The sequence below is a fragment of the Varroa destructor genome, unplaced genomic scaffold (assembly GCF_002443255.2).
Source record: "Varroa destructor unplaced genomic scaffold, Vdes_3.0 BEIS01000007.1, whole genome shotgun sequence".
NCBI classification, from domain to species: domain Eukaryota; kingdom Metazoa; phylum Arthropoda; class Arachnida; order Mesostigmata; family Varroidae; genus Varroa; species Varroa destructor.
The window spans coordinates 6,940,701-6,959,727 of NW_019211460.1; the positions used below are offsets into that span (position 1 = coordinate 6,940,701).

The 19,027-nt window shown below is 42.4% G+C and overlaps 1 protein-coding gene and 1 long non-coding RNA gene across 16 annotated transcripts in view; one reads left to right on the forward strand and one right to left on the reverse strand.

Moving 5' to 3' along the window:
* Positions 1 to 19,027, reverse strand: part of LOC111254245 (uncharacterized) — a 143,383-nt gene that overhangs the window by 60,055 nt on the left and 64,301 nt on the right. For all 15 annotated transcript variants that reach the window (XM_086976117.1, XM_086976113.1, XM_086976112.1 and 12 more), the window contains 22 exons: positions 18,555 to 18,907; positions 18,096 to 18,225; positions 15,084 to 15,521; positions 12,230 to 12,435; positions 10,994 to 11,402; positions 10,655 to 10,839; positions 10,317 to 10,446; positions 10,066 to 10,190; positions 9,791 to 9,861; positions 9,450 to 9,562; positions 9,096 to 9,305; positions 8,837 to 8,997; positions 8,361 to 8,596; positions 8,000 to 8,220; positions 6,410 to 7,731; positions 5,940 to 6,100; positions 5,641 to 5,728; positions 5,258 to 5,390; positions 4,816 to 5,009; positions 3,627 to 3,783; positions 1,809 to 3,437; positions 1,591 to 1,638 (listed from right to left, as the gene is read on the reverse strand). In XM_086976117.1, the coding sequence (XP_086832243.1) occupies positions 1,591 to 1,638; positions 1,809 to 3,437; positions 3,627 to 3,783; positions 4,816 to 5,009; positions 5,258 to 5,390; positions 5,641 to 5,728; positions 5,940 to 6,100; positions 6,410 to 7,731; positions 8,000 to 8,220; positions 8,361 to 8,596; positions 8,837 to 8,997; positions 9,096 to 9,305; positions 9,450 to 9,562; positions 9,791 to 9,861; positions 10,066 to 10,190; positions 10,317 to 10,446; positions 10,655 to 10,839; positions 10,994 to 11,402; positions 12,230 to 12,435; positions 15,084 to 15,521; positions 18,096 to 18,225; positions 18,555 to 18,907 (6,720 nt within the window). The remainder of the gene's footprint in view (positions 1 to 1,590; positions 1,639 to 1,808; positions 3,438 to 3,626; positions 3,784 to 4,815; positions 5,010 to 5,257; positions 5,391 to 5,640; positions 5,729 to 5,939; positions 6,101 to 6,409; positions 7,732 to 7,999; positions 8,221 to 8,360; positions 8,597 to 8,836; positions 8,998 to 9,095; positions 9,306 to 9,449; positions 9,563 to 9,790; positions 9,862 to 10,065; positions 10,191 to 10,316; positions 10,447 to 10,654; positions 10,840 to 10,993; positions 11,403 to 12,229; positions 12,436 to 15,083; positions 15,522 to 18,095; positions 18,226 to 18,554; positions 18,908 to 19,027) is intronic.
* On the forward strand, positions 9,456 to 10,880 carry LOC147754250 (uncharacterized). The gene is made up of 3 exons (XR_015317968.1): positions 9,456 to 9,582; positions 9,785 to 9,874; positions 10,717 to 10,880. It is a non-coding gene; the product is annotated as an uncharacterized LOC147754250 (long non-coding RNA).

Genomic DNA, 19,027 nt, shown 5'->3' on the forward strand with positions numbered 1-19,027 from the left:
CGGCAGCAGTAGCAGTAGCAGCGTCGAATAGCTTAAGCCGTGAGCACGACGAGTAGTAGCAGCGCAGTATATCGTGTTTGTTGCAAAGCTTTTAGCTGACAGCCAGCAGCCACGCGAGCGGAAAACGCAACGATACGACACTAGCAATAGGGCTTGCTCTGTATAGGGCAGTTACAACTTCTAGACGCGTGCAACTTTATGCCTAAGCTGAGCCACAGAGTTCCTTCTACCACAAATCGACGTGAGAGACCGTTGTAGCTCTGCCTCAACGGCTCTATCTAGAGCTCAACGGATAAATGGAACATTAAGCTGTGCATAGTGACACTAAAAGCTAGATAGAAAATTTAAACCTCATCTTATTAAATGATTGGTAATGGAAATTCACCATTGGCTGCTGGCTGTCGTTGTCAAAGCACACATAAGGGATGACATATATACATATATATACACATATACACATTTATATAGCGGGTGTTATCCAGTGGTGCGACAGCGGACAAGACATAGACGACGCAGCCACTCAAGGTCGTCGAATTGCACTTTTTGGCCTTGAATGACCTTGTCAGTTTGACGGACAACAGCGAAGCATGGCGGTATATGACTGCGACGGATCGATATTAACCTGCAAATTTCTAGCGAAGTCGTCTTCTTTTACTGGCTGGCCGCTTACACGGCCAGCTCTAGTGGTGGACCCAGGTTTGAGATATTAATATGCCGTTTTGTTCCTATTGTGTCCCTAGGAAAACGGTAAGTGTTCTGGGTGTTGACGAACGTCTGTTACAGGTAAAGAAAATAATATTCAATGATCATAGCTATCGCTATGATCATTGAATACTACTAGAGCACCTAGCATTACTAGAGCATTACTAGAGCTCGGGTGCTAAGATCGATCGGTTTTTATTTTACAGAAAAATAGGAGATTTAGTTTAATAGTATATGTGTTTAAAGCTGTGGAATAGGACAACTGTTGGCTATCCAACTCCCATATTATAGAAGGACAAATAAAAAGTAGCCGTTGTGTCTGTCTATTTGACGACTGGACTGTTCGATGTCGCATGTGGTGGTGCAGACTTATAATTCGTTAGGATAAAAGCCCATGCTCTTCCTGATTTAGCTTAACCGTGGTACAAATTACGGGAAGGTCTCTACTTGCATACAATTCCGTATTAGTTCATAGCATGCATCCATACGGCGAATGAAGTGGCGACATCGTTAACAGCAGCTCTCCGGACACGATAAGCTAACAGAGAAGCATTTTTCAACTGAAACAAGGCCTCTAAGCTGTTTGCGAGCTTGCCAAGGCTTGAAACAAATGCTTAGAAGGAAATCGGCTTTCTCACCAAGCTCGATATTCCAAGCCAACAGCTCAAAGAACAGCTTTAGACGTTCAAGCGGGTGAGGTGAGATCGTCGATAGCAGTAAGCGGCATAAAAGTTCTGTTTCAAAAATACGCCGTAATATATGCGTTTTTGCATAGCCGCGCAGCAAAGCTAAGCCACTGGATTGGAAAATGGCAGAAATAGGCATTCGCGCAAATATACGATAAGGAACATTGTAGTTTGCCCAAATAGAATCGAAACAACAACATACCTTCAATGGGTACCGTCTCAACTTTTTCCGACACTACAGAGACCTCTTCTGCAAAATTAAATAAGATATTAGCTTAATAGTTTATTGAGATAAGTGCGAATTTTGTAAATGTGTACTACTCTGTTGTGCGTGGCAGAGCGCCAAGAGTGTTGCATTGCTAAGACCCTAACTCGTTTTGAGGTACCATAGAACCGCACAGGAATCATCTTGTAACTTACCTATTATTTCGGTCATCTCCTCTTTTTGAAGACGTTCTGGCTGGATTTGCTCGATCTGTTTCTCTCTTATATCTTCGTATTTCTTGATTGCTTCAACGATGGTGGTTTCTGGCTTGGGTTCGCGTTTACCCTTGGAGTCGACCTTTATTTCTGGTTTCTTGTCCTGTTTAACTTCGATTTCCGGTTGGGGAAGACCCTTGCTTTCGACAATCACCGTCGATTTCGGCTCAGGCTTGGCTTTGGCAACGATTTCAATAGTCTGAACGACTTCTTTCACCTCCTCTGGCCTTTTCTCTTTTGTCGGTTTTGGCTTTTTCTTTTCTGGTTTCTTGCTTAGCGAGATAATTTCCTCTGTTACCGTGACTCTTTCTACCTCCTTCGATGTGAGTTCCTTCTCAATCGCCACCGTTTCAGGTATTTCTTGGGCTATAGAAGCAAAGCTAACTTTACGTTTCGGCTTCTGTCGGACTTCGAACTCTACTGGTTTGTGCTCGATGGATTCGACAGTTACTACTTGCGATACTTCCTCTTTCTTAGGTATGATCGTTACGATTTCTTCTTTGATCTCTTCGACTTCTTCAATGTGCTGAGGAACAGACTCTCTAGGTTTCTCAGGCTTCTTCTTTTTCAGCATAATTTCCTCTTCGACCACCTCTGTGATTTCGGGTTGCTCGGCCGGTTTCATCACCAGTGGCTTAAGCAGCGCCGGCATTGCACTCTCCTCCAACAGAAGCGTTTCGATGGTACCCTGACGAGCCTGCTCCTTTTTGACAACGATTACTGTTTCTTCAGGTACGATAGCCGTATCAGGCTTGTGTTTCTTGGGTTTGGCCTTTTTACCAATCGGCTTGAGCTCTGACACATAGACCCTCTTCTCATAAGGCTCTTTGACTTCTTCCAATATCGTTTCCTCAGCGATATGGCTTACGTCTGGAGGTTCGACCACCGCGGCAGGTTTCTCCCTTATGGGCTGTTCGATGACTTCTTCAATCAGTTCTTCTGGACTAAGTTCGGATATATATTGTCTGCGCACAAATTCGGGCTCTTTCTTCTTCAAAGGCTTACGTAATCTTTCATAATATTGTACGTCAGCTGTCTCAGGTTTCGGGCCTTCTTCAATTGTGCTGGTCTGCGAAACCAGTTCTTCCTTCTTGGTCTCTTTTTTCTCGATTATGACGAACTCTTCGATGATTTTCTTCTCATCGAGCTCGGTAATGTGGGGCCTGCGCGTGATCTTTTTCGACAGTTCAGAAACATGTCGCTGCATCTCCCATTGCTTACGGTCGACATTGATGGAACTTTCGTCTATCGCCTCCGTCCACTCGGCCGTTTCTGTATCTTGCTTCTGGCGCAATTTCTTGATACGGCGTACATCAGCGTGTGACACGAACCTTTCAGTTTGCCATTGTTTACGATCAACGTCGAGGAAACTTTCATCGGCGCTCTCATTCCACTCCAAAGAAGATGTCTGTGGACCTGGTTTGCGTACCCAAGGCGCCATCTGCAACTCACTAATCGTCTTTTTCTTGTGGTATTTTGAACGGCTCACAGACATAAAGGAGTCGTCATATGATTCCGAGACCGACACCGAGTCCATCGATGTATCGAGGAGGGCCAACGGCTCTGGCTCTATAATACAAAAAAACGTTTGGCTAAGATTTTCCTCCATTTATGTGTACGCTAGGTAAAAAAAAAATAATCTTGCATTTGTTCTAGATACATCCAAATAAACAGAAACAAGCATAATAGTTGTACCGGTGGTATACTTTCTTCAAAGAAAGTTAACACAATTGATTGGCTCACTAAAAAGACATTAACCTCCAATATCGAGAACACAAGTGGTAAGTTCCTCGCCGGCCTCATTTGTGGCTCGTGCACTGTATGTTCCTTTGGTTTCCTCGTTCAATTCGATAATGTGCAATAGGCAACGGTCATACATGACAGTTACCTCGTATTGGGAAGGCGTTGTCTCCACCTATTTAGATTGGAGAAGATTAGATAAGTGAAATTAATATGTGCCATTTTCAACAGGAGAAGCGGCTACAAAAACATTCAATAGATGTCTTTCTGGCACAGTTTTAACCGTACACTGCAGCTTGTCTATGCTTGAAAATATCAGAAGTTCACATGACAAGTGTTTAATGTACGATGCGTACTCAAAAGATCCAGCAAATTACTTCACAGAAGAACAATATACACATATAGGCTGGGGCCTGTAAATCCGGGTAAACCTTGGCGGGCTTTTCGCGACAAACGTTTATCAGTTTCTCCTAGTAGCAGAAAACCCAGTTTTTTCTGGGACAAAAAAGTGTCAATTTGAGCAAAGATTAGTTATCATACAGTTTCTTCACGCTGAATGATACGCGTTTTTTTGGGCGCGAAATTGACGACCTATTTTATTGGAGAACTTGAGACCCTCAATAGAGTCTGAATTTGAAAGGCTTAAAAGTTTAGCAAATACTTTTGCAACAGCCATTTTTGATATATCTGGATTTTTTAAACATAAATTAACAGCCGGTGTTAAGAAAGGAGATACTAATTATTAATTGGATTGTCCAAATAAGCTTCAATGATTAATCTTTTGGAAACTTTTTACGTCTTTTCGCACTTTTTTGGTTTTATCCCAATTTTGGCAAGGCACATTTTTTGGGTTTTGGCCCACTGTGAGCTCAAAATTTGATTCCGCTGGAAATGTTTGTATGTGACGTAGCTGGATGTACTTTAACTAGCTTACACCAACAAATATCTTCTGGTCTTAGAAAGCTATTCGTAGATAAAGGAAGTTGTATTGCGAAACTGATAAACTAGTTAATTGCGAATTTCGTTGAAATATCTGTATTTTTATTAGATACAATCTTGAGAGTAAAGCATAAAGAATCCCGGATTTAGACACCGAAATCTTGTATATATTTTTATCATACAAGGCAGAATTAAATGCTCCAGGACGGGTACTGTAAGGTTATATAATTCCTATGTCCATAGATCATGCCGATTATGTTAAATCTACCTTTTGACCATTGTGGAACCACACAACGTCCGGACGTGGCCTTCCACGTGCCACGCACTCGAGCGTGATAGGCGTACCAAGTGGCTGCACGATATTCTGCAGCGGTATTTCAAACTTGGGTTTCATAGGAATAAAGTCTAGTTTTAGCGTTGAGGGCTCTACAACCTTCCGGATTGGCTCACGTGACTTCATATCTGCATACAAGTGAATTAACAAAACGAATGAGAATTCCGCTCAGAAATACTTGCCTCAAAGTTCTCATAACCATGGCGAGGTCGGCTCCCTCGCTGATGCTTTTTTTTTTTTACTCAATCTTCCAAAAAATCCTATATTTTCCCAGTCATCCTTAGAGTATCAGATCCTATTCTAGGAGATTAAGTGTACCAAAGAAATTTAAACATATACCGCTTCTTCTAAGTGCTACCTAAGCTGACACACTTACCAATTTGTACAAGTTCTGCATGAGTCACATCGACCCCATATCGGTTCTTAGCCTCTACATAGTAATGTCCGAAATGTTCCTGTTCAGTGTGTTGAATGACTAATTGACAGGTACCTTCAGTATCATACGAAACCTATATCAAGCCAACAAAATCATATGATTAGCGTGACTATGTTGCAATAATTTCATAAGCGAATAGGGCTCGTTATGGCATTTGTTGCGACTGCTGAGATGTCGAGCCTCTGAGCTGAAATAAATTTGGTTTTTCTGTGATTGAGTATGTTTATAACGTTTTTTTCCCAGATACGTCAAGTAAAAAGGTGTTCAACGATAAAATCGGCCGATATATTTATATATGAGCCGCGTAGGGTGATTTTGCTTACACAGACTTCAGGCGTCCGCTCAAGCGGCTCTCCTTCCTTAAACCATGTGACTTTTGGCTTCGGCTTGCCGACCACCCGACAATCCAATCTGCAACGCCAAGGTTGTTAATTATAATGGTTAAACTTCGTACAGTAAAAATAACATCTACCATAAACGGTACAAGCTCAACACAGTCACTTGTACTCGGGCCTTGCTTTAGAAAACTTGAAAAAGCAGTGAAAAACACAGCATACATATTTGTGTTATCTTAAATTCTTAATTCTGTTACCCGGAAACACACGCTTAATATTTAACTTACGTTGCAGGTTGACCTTGAGTGACGAGAACCTCTTCTAAAGGACACGTGAATTTGGGCGCGGTACCCAGTTCAGAAATTTTAAGTGCCGGAACCCAGCGGCCCGCTCGAGTAGGCACCATATGAACTTCAATGGGCTTTTGAGGAGCATGAACAAGCATTTCCTAAAAGACAGAATTTCTAATTGGCTTTCTCTGCACGGTTAACATATAAGCTCTACCCATAATGAACCAAAAAAATATAGTCTTTACTTATAAGGCGACGACCGAATGTTGGATGCTATATTATATTGGGCAAGAAAACCTGAAGATAAATTAAATTGAGCGCCGATTTGTATTCCTACTCGGCCGTTACTGGAATTACTGATTTATGTAGCTTCAGTCAAGGCTCAGTTTTTGTTTCTGACAACGCTCTCCTGCTTTTTAAGCTGCATTCACATGAAAGACATATATATGTTATATAATATAACCTACCTCTGGATACTGAGGTTGTTCCGCAGGGACGAGGTATTCGTCAGGTTTCTGTGGCCTTGGTTGTGTAGTCGCAACAGCAAAAACAGGCCTGTATGATGGATGTCCTGGCCGAATATAGGCAGGATGTTGTGGCGCACGAGGCTGTCGTTCTGCTGCAAACTGCGGGGTGATCATTTGTATGCCAGATACTCCAGGTTGGCGTACCAATATCGGCGACATGGGCACTTGGGGCAGCATTTCTCCGGGTCGCAGTGGGCGGCTTGGCTGAGGTTGCCGCAAGGCCGCCGTCTGTAAATATGAAGGCAACTCCTGTCCCGGGAAGAGCGCCTGTGACCTTTGATCTGCATCACGCACCGTGGGGTACTGTGGCGCTTGTGGTATTTCTTCACCAGGTAGTCGAGGCTGAATGGCCTCTCTAGGCCAGGCCGGTGCTGGATGCGCTGGTTTTTCGATAGCCTCTCCGGGCTGGCAGACATTACTTTGATCGGCGGACCACATGCTAAATTGCCACACTGGTTTTGGTATCATCTTAATGAGATATTCGCGTGCCTGCTCTATCATTGTCTTCGTTGTTGGTTGTGGCTGCAGTTGAGGAATCTCTTCTTGAGCGAAGCCCGAGATCGGGCCGGGCATATACTGTACTCGTGATGGGATCGGGGATCCAGGTTTTGCTGCTTGCGGTAGTTGCGGGCCGCGTTGGTTCATCCCGGTGATGTCTTCCCGACTTGTCGCGGTTCTCTGAGTAACCGTTGTCGCAGTATCGGTCGTTTGAGTCGTGCCGACCGTGTAGTGAAGCATGACAAAATCGTCTGCGGTAATTTCCGTCGGTCGTTGAAGCTGCTCTCCTAGCGCTGGTGTATAATGTTCAACGTACTCGTCAGATCGTATAGACGAGACGACGTCTTCCTGAGGCCGTTGTCCAATGCTGTCTATAGGACTTGGTGTAACCATTTCTTCGTACTCGCCAATAGTAATGCGCGTCGTGGTCGTACTTTCGCCATGCTCATTAACCGCACGGCACGTGTACAAGCCTTCCGTATCTTTCGACAGCTCAAGGATTTGTAGCATGCATCGATCATTCAAAACTGTCACTATATATTTGGTAGAACTTCCAATACGAATTTTAGTAGAATTAAAGTACCAGGTGAAGGTCGGCTTTGGTCTTCCTCGAGCAATCACTTCGAGCGTGACAGGCGTTCCAAGCGGCTTGACGTACTCTGGATAGAGTTCACGTTCAAATTTAGGTTTTTGGGGCTTAAAATCCAATTTCAGTTTGTGATCATGGCTTGGCACTTTACGTATCGGACACATGCTCTTCATGTCTGTAATATAAGTTATTTATCGTTAAGCGTGTTCTGTTGCGACACGTGTGTCAACTGCTAGCCGATGTATCGGAATAATTGGCCATATCATCCTGATTGAAAATCGGCCACAAGGGCATTTAGATATTTTTTCTATATATTCTATGTAAGATATCTAAGCACTTATGTCTCAGGCTTACTTTTATGTACAGGCCGATTGGGAAGAATCTATATGAGAAGATAACTGAACAGACGTCTTCAAACGCGAACATATTTTTTATGTACGTACCCAGTTGCACGAGCTCGCATTCGGTCATATCAACTCCGTAGGCGTTTTTGCATTCGCAGGCGTAGAAGCCAAAATCATCGAGCTGCGTTCGCTGAACAGTGAGCGTAGAGATACCCGAAGTCTCGTAAGATATCTGACAATCTGGTGTCCAACGGATGACTTCTCCGTTCTTGTACCAAGTGACCTTAGGTCGCGGGTGACCAGACACTTTCGCGTCCAATCTGTTATACAATATGTACAATAATGGGAGTCTCATAAGCAAACTTTCGATATCTCAAGAAAGATATTTGCCTTTTAACACATACAATATCCAAGGGGTTGCCTTTATCGTTTTACGTGAGACCTAAACTCATTAACTTACGTTGCTGGCTGGCCAAGTGGTACGATCACGTCTTCCAGGGGGACATCGAATTTAGCCGCAGTTCCAGGCGTAGAAGACCTTCGCGGCGACCAGGAGTGGGCAGCAGGCGTCGAGGCGGATAGCGAAGCGGATACCGAATGCTCTGAAGCATCGGATGGTTTACGGGTTGGAGACCAAATCGATGGACGGGAAGAATCAGGAGTGCCTCGCCGGTGGCCACAAAGTGGTTTCTTGTCCTTTAAAAAATTAGAAATGGTATCAGTAGTCACCATATACGGTCTGCATGAAATATAATTCGACAGAACTTCCTACTAGTCAAATCTACAGATAAGCAGTTTTGCACAACATGGTGCAATAAATTCGTTGGTAAAAAATGTAACATCTCTAAGTTGTCCAATAGATAAAATCCTGTCGGTAAAGTTTAACAGTAATTTAAAATAATAGTGGCAATAACTGCACCGAATGACTTGACTTACTTTGTCTTTCCGAGAACTTCTGGGTCGGTGCTCGTGTTCGCCACGCGTGGGGGTTCTCGTACGGGAGTCGGGCCTCCTGTTTGGCCTATCGCCGCGCCTGCCACTCCGGCGGGGCTGTTGTGAGTCATGGAGTGATTCTGGCCCGTGTCGAGGAGGTTTACCTAACAATCGAATAAAACCATGTAAACATTGAGCATTTCACATGACTCAACAATTTCAGCGTTAATTTCTACACACGTCGTTGCAAGATTTGATATACCTGTTGGTGGCTTCTGTTTTGTACTGAGCTTGGCGAGCTCGCTCGTAGACAGAGGTTCGTCCATGGGTAGATCGGGAATTTCAATGGAGAAGTCCGCGTCGGTATCGAGCTCCTCAGAGAAACTTAGCGAGGCGGTGTGAATGCTCTCCATTGTGGTATCAAGACTCTGGCTAAAAGTGGCTACCTCAGAATCCGGTACGTATTCATATGCTAACATAAAATGACAAGCAATTAGAGCTATGCCACATGCACTGAGTAATGGATTGCCATATCTTTGTATTGTGTAGTGACATTTGACTGCTACATAATATTTCAATACTAATTGGCAGTTCGATGTTTGTTGTTATTACTTACACTCAACGGTGAGCGTCGTACGAGTGTACACCGTTCCCGCTTTATTAGATACTTTACATACATACTCGCCCATATCCTCGGGGAACACTTCCGATATGAAGAGCTCGCAATATCTAATGGATAACGATCAACGGTAAAATCAATTGTCGTTATACGACGCTTCGTCAAGTACGCTTATTATTTCTAATCCTTACTTCAGAGCATCTATATAGGTAAGGCGAATTATTATCGTTTTCTTATTATCATTATTGTTACTGTGAAGTAAATTTTTTGATGAAAAATGATTGAAGAACCACTGGCTCATGTACATATAATGATCAACGTGCGGTGGATAGGCGTACCCGTCTGATCGCTGCGTCATCCAAATATCATCGTTGGCTTTGACTTCGATATCGTTATGGAACCACGTCACCTAGACGAATTTGGTACGTGTTTACATAGAATTAATAATAAGGCGTTAATTGTAACGTAATAGTCCACGCTTTCAAGTTTCGTTTGACCGAGTAAATGTGCTCCACCTATTACTGGAGCTGTGGATTTTCTGACACAACTAAGAGCAGCGATATCAATAAGGAAACGCACAATATTAATTAGCCAGTCGGACACATTGATATACCTTAGGTTGAGGGTGTCCTGATATCACAACGCTAAACTTAGCTTCACTGCCGTCCATAACCGATAGCGGTTGAAGTGGACTAAGAATTCGTGGAGATTCCAGCTCGTCATCCGGTGACACGATCTCTGAGTTGGGCAAAACAACATTCAATCAATATGACGGCTTATACAGATATGAAGAAAACTTAATTATAGCGTAATGTTTCACGCTGAAGCGTTAATCTATTATTTACTACTAAAAATTATACCTACTTTCAACCACAAGTGTAGCTTTGCTTTGCGCCATTCCGAACGAGTTGACCGCTGTACAGGTAAATTCCCCTTCGTCATCTGGAAATACTTCATTTACGATAAGCGTAGATCGATTACGTTCCGAGATCACCTATAATTCACAGTAAGCGGTAATTACTTAATAGGCAAGACATACTCCACGGTTTGCTGTCGGCCTCGTTTCGCCTTCACGAGACCTTACATTGCCTAAAAAAGTCATAGCTACTTCTTGTTATAGCCAGGCTTCCATTTAAAAACGTCACTATAATTAAAACTGGCGTTAATAAATATTTGAACTATATTATTGAGAAGGAACAAACCTGGAAGTCTCTCGATGGTTTGATAAGGCGGTAATTGTGGTACCAACTGATTTGCGCTGCAGGAACCGCGGAGACCTGGGCCCGCAGAACGGCTCTTTGTCCTTCAGTAACTGTGATCGGTTGGAGGTGAAGCACGAAGGTCGGCTTGTGCGACGCGGTTGCTGTCTGCTCATCCATCGCTGTATCTGTTCAAATCAAATAAAAAAAACTGTCATTAAGACACGTCCATACGCATAAATGATTGCAGCTAGATTTAGGCGCATTATATTTATTATATAGAACGATGATGTACAATAATTTATACTCGAATTCTAAAGCCAAAAAAGAGCAGCAACTTACGTTCAGTTACCGACAGATTAGCGGCTGAGGTGGCTCTGCCCGCGGGGTTTAAGGCCAACACCTCATAAGGACCAGCGTCCTCAGGAAATACCTCTGGAATGGTAAGCTTTGACTTACACCCCTTATGTCCAGTAATCATATGATCTCGAGCTGATATAATGGGCCTACCGTGGAAGAACCATTGAATAGCAGGCGCAGGAACGGCAACCACTTCAACCTTCATTTCAATCGGTTCGCCTTCAGACACTGTTCGGGGTTGGAGTGGTAGGACAAAACGCGGCTGAACATTCAAGTCCGAGCAACTTTCGAGGAGCTCGACGTCGGTAACCGTAAGAGGAGCAGTTGTTTCATCCTCTCCAAAGGGATTTGATGCCCGACAGGCGTACACACCCTGATCATCTGGGTACACCTGAACAGACCACACAAATACTGTTATGATCTCGCGATGGCAAGCTCCACCCTGGGATAAGTTTCTGCGACATACTGTGATATTTAGAGAAGGTGCTGAGGTATCGTCTTTTAGAGATTTTCTGGATGCTGTACAACCTGTCGTGGTTACAGCAGCTGAAGGAATGTACGTATTATATACAATTCTTCTAAGAAGTACCAATAATAATAAACTGCAATTTATAAAGAGGAAGAACGATGCTTTGTTCAAAAAATGAAGCTCTAAATTCTTAAATAGGTGCGGTTATTAATCTTTGTTTTACACAGGGACTGAACCCGTTTAGCGCGGGAACCCCAGCATCCCGGCAATGTTTATTATATAACAGTTTAAGTGTGTAACTACCTATATTCAGATAGGCAGTGTGATAATATCGCACCTTCTATCCTTTCCACAAGTTCATTCCGAACGTTTTAAACAAGAACTAAGCACGACTACAGATGGAACGTTGTTGTTGGATAATCTAAAATCACTGACGGAAGGCGGACGCTTATAGGCCAATAAATTGAATTGGCCGAATATAATAGAAAATTCCAAAATAATTTTTCGCGAAAATACGAAAATATAACTAAAATAAAGTGAAAGCTTGCTAGTAGACAAAGGAAAACAGATTAGTTTAAAAGTTTGATCGTAAACTGTCGACTACTTCAGCGTAGTAACAACGTTGCGTCTGATAACGTTGCGAACAATCAAGTGCTTGTCCTGCAGTGGTTGAAAACAGAAAATAGCAGCTACGAAAACAAGACGTTATAGAGATCACCATAATAACTATTCAGAAGCAAAGGACTTACTTCAGCGATGACAAGTTGGCATATGCCAGTCGTCGGATTGAAGCTAATACGGAATTCTTCAGAAGATCTGATTTCTCGGCGATTTTGGAACCAGGAGATAGAAGGTGACGGATTTCCAATGACGCGGCACTGGAGTAGAACGGGAGATCCGTCCGTGGTTTCAACAGGCTTGAGCGGTTCAATAAATATAGGACGCTGTCCACGGTCTGCGTTCGTCAACGGCAAAACAAATATATGATACCAATAACAGAATAAACGATACAAAAAACGACGTCAAAACCTGCATAACCGACTGGTGGTCCCGGGAAAAGGGAACTTAAACACTCTGCCAATGGACTGTTTCTGGCTTGCGATTAATCAGTAGCCGCGTGCGCTAAAGACCGTCTGTAAATCAACGAATCTTTAGAACAATCCAAAATGAGTGCAATTTTTCTACCGTGTCATAACGTATCTTGTCAGTAATTAACAATAAACAAATATAAGTTACCTAACACTGTCACAAATTACAGCTTAACCGTAGTTCTGACTGAAAATTCAAAAAAAAAAATCCCATAGCGTCCTTGCTGTCACAAGAAGTAGGCAAGAAGTAGTTTTGTTGTTATCCTCACAAATAAAAATAAGATATTTATGGTATTGTCGTAACATGGGCTGACAAATATAAAAATAACAAACTAATCGCCCAATCATATTCCTACTGCAGTCACAAAAAGATCATATTCATTTTAATTAATACTCTAGCACATAAAAGGGCGTATTGTTCTCTTTTGACGCTCGAACATAAGGCAATCGTTATCTAACCGATAGGAAACATGTTGCCTAATGACTTTCACTTTTCTCAAGGATACGGCTGAAGAATAATGCTATCGTTCTCATCTTCGGATTTCGTAATTCGGCCTTCAAGGACATAACATTCGGAGAATTAGATGAAGCGCATTGAACTTTCCGCAATTTCTTATTACAGAAATATGATGTTTAGATCGAGAGCTCGAAATCACTCGATTGTAGAAGCTGTCTTCTGATTAAAATGCTTCCCTAAGTGATCTATTAAAGTTTTCCGAAAAGTGTGCATCGTGACAAGATTTTCCTTCGTGGTACGTATGGCCGGTCTTTTGCTTAGGTGAAGATGTGTAACTGTTAATGTTCTAAACGGTCCGAATGATTGAAGCACTCAAACATCTTTTTTCCATCCAAGTTTGACACATTGCTGCTTCTATATGTATATAAGCTATAAGGGAGCTTTATTTTCTGCACTTATTCTAATGGTGACATTTGGATTAAGGAGACCTGACCTCTTACGCTTTTCCAAAACCTCGTGGCCCTTTTTCGAGCTAATTTTTTTTGCACGAGCTATCACATTTTATATCTGGGATTGAATGACAGTTTTTCATCTCACAATAATCAAGCATTTAGCCTCCGCCTAAGTCTTCTATTTATTTGATTAAGTTAAAATTACCTTTGTAACCTACTGTCAGATTGACAGTCCACCAGTTCCTATTATAAAAACAATGAGTTTATTACAAATCACTAAATGTATTCAATTAAATCTATCGAACAACAAAGACTTGATTACGCTCAAGGGTACGTATCTGTCTTATTCAATAGGTCTTTAAAAACGTTTGAGTTCAGCAAAAAAGGAAAAAGCTAGCTAATACGGAACAAAAATTGCGAATCGGTACAACTTATCGAATAGAACGGAAAAAAAAAAGACCCGTTACGGTGGATACGATAATGCACAAGTAGTTGCAGAAAATGACCCGTATGGTTTTCTAAAGCTTCGCAAAGCGTGAACTGCATGGACAACAATGCTGCAATCAGAAATATAAGTCAGGTTCTGAAGGCCGCACTTCTACCGCTATCTCACTTTCTTTGCCGTTATAGAAATCCTCACTAAGGCCCGCAAAAACTCCGGATATGTCCTATGCGTTATTCTGGCGCATCTTAAAAGTAATCTCAAAAACGAAGACGCCCATGTAAGTTAGAGCGTTTCGATTCAAAGCATTTCTTTATGGTTTGATCTATTAGTAGTCTATCGAATCCGTAAGAAAAATTACTATTTATTTTTATTTTGTCTTACTGAGAGCGGGGGATTTGGGCGTAATTAGCTTTCTTTGTTTGATTTAAGGAGTGAAAATTGTAGAAATTTAGCTTATTCAAAATTGTTTTTTTTTATACGCGTCGGGCGACCGATAGTTTTGCTTACTGTGAATAATACGTTGGTTATATGGTAAGGTGATATGAGATATAAATACTTTATTTAGCAATACTCAGATTTGAGTTGAAAGCTACAGCGTTGAGAGAATGATTTTAGTCGAAACGGATGCACGAGACGTGCAAGCACGGATAGGATAAGCTATTGCTTTCTAACAAGGAAACACTGACTTTAGAAACTTAGTGCTATCGCAAACTCAACGTTTGTAAGGTGCCCATGCGTCTGACACTTGGTACTTTTAGATTTCTTATTTTCCTATTGATAATATCTGTGCTAAGCTATAATGAGATTGATAGGCTGTATGGGTCAGATAAGCATACATTACTTTAAAGTGGGCTTAACAAAATTTCTGTGTCTGATATGGGTCGCCATCTTTCGTAACGCTACGGTACTTCGAGACGGTATAGAAAATGAAGTTATTAGAAGGTACGATCGCGGGAAAATTATCGAAATCGCCGCGAGTCACTCACATACCACGCAGGCTTTTAGATAACACACGAGAGCGGCTGAAACGTTTAGATTGCTCAACCTTCGTCAAAGTTTTGAATAGAGAAATGAAAGAGTTGAATATACTGTACGATATCTAGCTTTGAACATGAACACTTTTTCTAGGCACAAGCATTCCCATGTGTTTCCGCGTTTTACCTTTGACGTATAGGACGTTTGTTGTGGTTACTTGTCCATGCTCGTTTGATGCTGTGCATGTATATCGGCCAGCGTCGTGTGGCTGAATGTTAATTAGCCGAAGATAAAAAACACCGTCTGAGCTGACGGATGTCTGAACATCTCCGCCGGAAACGAGTGTACGATTGTCGACGGCCCAGCGGACCTCAGGTAGGGGATCACCCTGTACTCGACCCTGGAAAATGACTTCGTTCGGCGAAATCTGCCGGGGCGTTGGTTCTTCGATAAAGGATGGAGGAGCCGCAGGACTGGGAGTCATCTTAGCTATTTTCGACGGAAGGCCTTGGTTCTCTTGTGGGCCGGGACCCCCAAGGCCCTGCAAACCGTGTGGGAAATTCGAGGCAGTTGTGGCGGTGTGGGGCGTGACAGGGAGTGGCTGGCGGTCGCCTGGGCGTTTCCCTGCGGGCGGAGGCCGAGTACATCGAATTTAGACCTCTAAATAGTCGACAAAGGATGGCGTGCTCTAGTTGATAATAATCGTACGCGCTTTTATGCGGTATAAGGGTGATACAATGTTGATGCATTAGGAAGATTAACTTGTATCTAATGAACTGTGGGGCATTACCATCCTAATTAACAATGGACTTAATATGACGTGGTCACTAGGGGGTTGTGTAGGGTTATAGTGAGTGTTTACTGTCCGACTTGACTTGAGATCGAAGCAATTGGGGATTGGGGGAGGGGGAGAGGAGGTAAAGGAAATTCCGCCAAGGGAACTGCGAACTGAGCGCATTCCATGTAAGGAGAAACAGAGATTTGAAGACCCGGGGAGCTCCAAGTAAGTTACGATTTTTCAGAAGGGTTATTCTCATCACTGTTTGATAGACTCTCCAGAAGAGTCGTCTTCAATAACACTAAAGCAACTTCATTTAGGTATGCTCGATTACATTGAAGAGATTGTTTAGCAGGATGGGCCGGTAGGGTTATCGTTAGAGGCTGGCAGAAGGGAAATCTATTTAGGTATACGTTCGTGGAGTCGAAAAGTTAAACAATTCGATCTGAGTTTATAGTTTGGATTTTTGCATGGTCCGCCGCCGCCGCTCGTCCGTCACGTTGCCACAAAATAACCATTCTGTATTTGTTGGTCTCATCAGACGACTGCTAGGGGGCGCTCAAGTCAAGAAAGGCAGAACACGACACCGAGTTGTTTGGATGCACGACAAACGACCAATTTTTATTATTGCAACTATTATTAATATATTATTATGATTCAATACTAGTCATATAATATATCCATATCATCGTCATATTAAGTAGCCACTGAAAATGCTATATATCTCCAATCTGATTGTTTTTTTTTTTGGCAGTTTTATTTTTTATTTAGGACAACTTACAGACGCGCACTCTCGCGTTATTGCCTTTTTGGTTTTTTTTTTTTCTTTTATGCCTTTTTCAGTGACTATAATGACTCCGTACAGCCGCTGTGTTTGTATTTTTAATAAATCGTGATTTTAGTTGTCTTTTTAAGGGGTCAGTAACGAAGGTAACACAGACACACAATGTTCACATCAACAAACACTCAATGGCACCGATTAACGCAGATATATAATAGATAGGTATTCAATATTAAATGCTAGTAGTTTTAATAACGCCGATGACGTATCTTCTTATCATCGATACAAAGCGTCACATTAAATTAAGGTGTCCATGAATGGCTCACTACTTACTATAATTATTACGGCTAACCTAGTCACCTTTGCATTTGGTTGACTAGTAATACGGGAGCGTCAATCTAAAAAGCATAGCAGATTTCTTGGGAGGAACCACCCTTAGCAACATCGTAGTGGCTGATGCCTAAACAAAAAGGATTTGTTCCTAATGGACCAGCAGGTAGAGGGAGCGTACGTTATGCAGTTGGAGATCGGACATTGCATAGGGTCACCGTTCCCCTAATTGAGGATTCAAGGAACGGAGCCTGGCTGCAATGCTCAACACATTTAGGGACGTCGAAATATCGAGTGCGTCCTTTTGCTAGCGTAAGCAACGTTAACAAATCAATATGTCACCACGCGGAAGCAATAGAGGGAGGACCTCCAATGAGCACTAGAGGTTTTATGGAGGTAGATAGAGAAATCTCATCGCGGCCACTGGTCACAAAGCAATTTAAAACAACTTTACTAACGCTGAAGCCTATGTCCGGCGATACCGGGCAAGCCCGGAATAGGCTTAAGTTGTCTCACAGCGCAGTTCGCTTATGGTATTATTATCAAATATGATTATGTTCTTGTAGGACAAGTTTCGGCGGTAAAAAAAATCTAAAACGATAGTAACAAGGCTTGGAGTGTATGCGATTCAACCATCTGGCCATTGACGCATTGGCTGGCAGTCAGTGGTGTGGTTCGATAGTTCAGGGCAAAACTAGAGCTTTGGAAAAAAAATCCATCTTTTTTTCGGAGCTTCTTTGTCAGTCTGGCCCCTGTAGCTCTCTTATCCCGTGCGATTAGTGTTATTGTCTCATAAAATTAGGACCGGTGTCAAACACCATATTTGTTGTCCTTCTGGAAAACTCGACTGGGCAGGAATCATCGTCATTATTCTGATAGGTAGGGTGCTGTTTTTACGTATCTCATTATTGGAAATGGTTTGTAGCTGTTTTTCCAATTGATGAACAGTTGTCGCTAGTAAATCTTAACGCAGCGCGTTTTGTCATGCACTTTTGATAAAGGAACATTGTATTTGTATGTATGTATGTAACGTTTATTGTGTGCATTGTTTGTGTTCTATACGGCCATGTCTGCTTACTAGCCAGACAGCAACCGTATGATGTTCTAACTTCTTTAGCGTCATTTATGTGTTCGCTTGTATTACGAATTAATAGTAATTTTCTTAGGGACAATCTAGCGTTTAGAAAAATAAGCGCGTATCAATCACTATGTTTACTACTACTACTAAATGCCACTCGATGAGTAGAGTTGAGTGATACTGTCACAGTGATTAGGAACATTCTTCTGTAGATTTAGGAGCGAGCCTTACGGTGCACGGTCAGTTTCGCTGCTGCTTCGGCCTGACCTCCCGGATTCGTCGCACGACAGATGTAGGTGCCCTCGTCAGTTATCAGAACGCTCCGTATGACCAGACTACAACTAGTCTCGTCTTGTGTAATCTGTTCGTGATAGATTGATAGACACAGGCGCGACGACGCCGTAACATATCGACAAAGGACGTGCCATGCCGCAATCGTCCGAATCATGGACAATAGTGAATGAAAACAAACAAACAGAACAAAAAAAAAAACAATAATTAAGATAGCGTATAATATTAGAAACGGAAAAATTTATTCCTTTTTAACACACTGTTAAGGGTTCGCAGTTAGGTGGTAGAAATTATCGATAGTGTGGTAATCATAAAAGCATGCTTAACACACAAGGTATTTTTGTATGCTTTTTTACTGGGAAGGGGGCAGTGTTTTTTTCTCATAAACGAATGAAGTACCTGGAAATCTCTGGTGGGCCGAATCACCTGGCCACCCTTGTACCATGTAACCTTAGGCCGGGGCGTGCCTGCCAGCTGTGTAGTGAACGTGACAGACTGGCCTTCGGTCGCAGTGAGGTCTGAAAGATGGCCAAGCGTTGGCGGACTTTCGTTGCCATCGGACACGATGACCTTGAGGAAGGCGGATGTCGATGCAGTGCCTGCGCGATTTGTCGCCTCACAGCGATACTCTCCTTCGTCCTCGGGGAAGACCTCGGATATTTTCAAGGTGTAAACATGGTTTTCGCCACTCAGCTTATAATAACGTGACTGCTTGATCAGGTTATCCCCCCGATACCACTTTACCTGGGCAGCTGATAAGACACGATTTGTACAGCTTAGGTTAGACATCGCTCGATGAATGAACGCATCGCGTCGTACTCTCAACTTTGGAAGTAAAAAATTTATTGTAATTGTAGGAACTTAACAATATA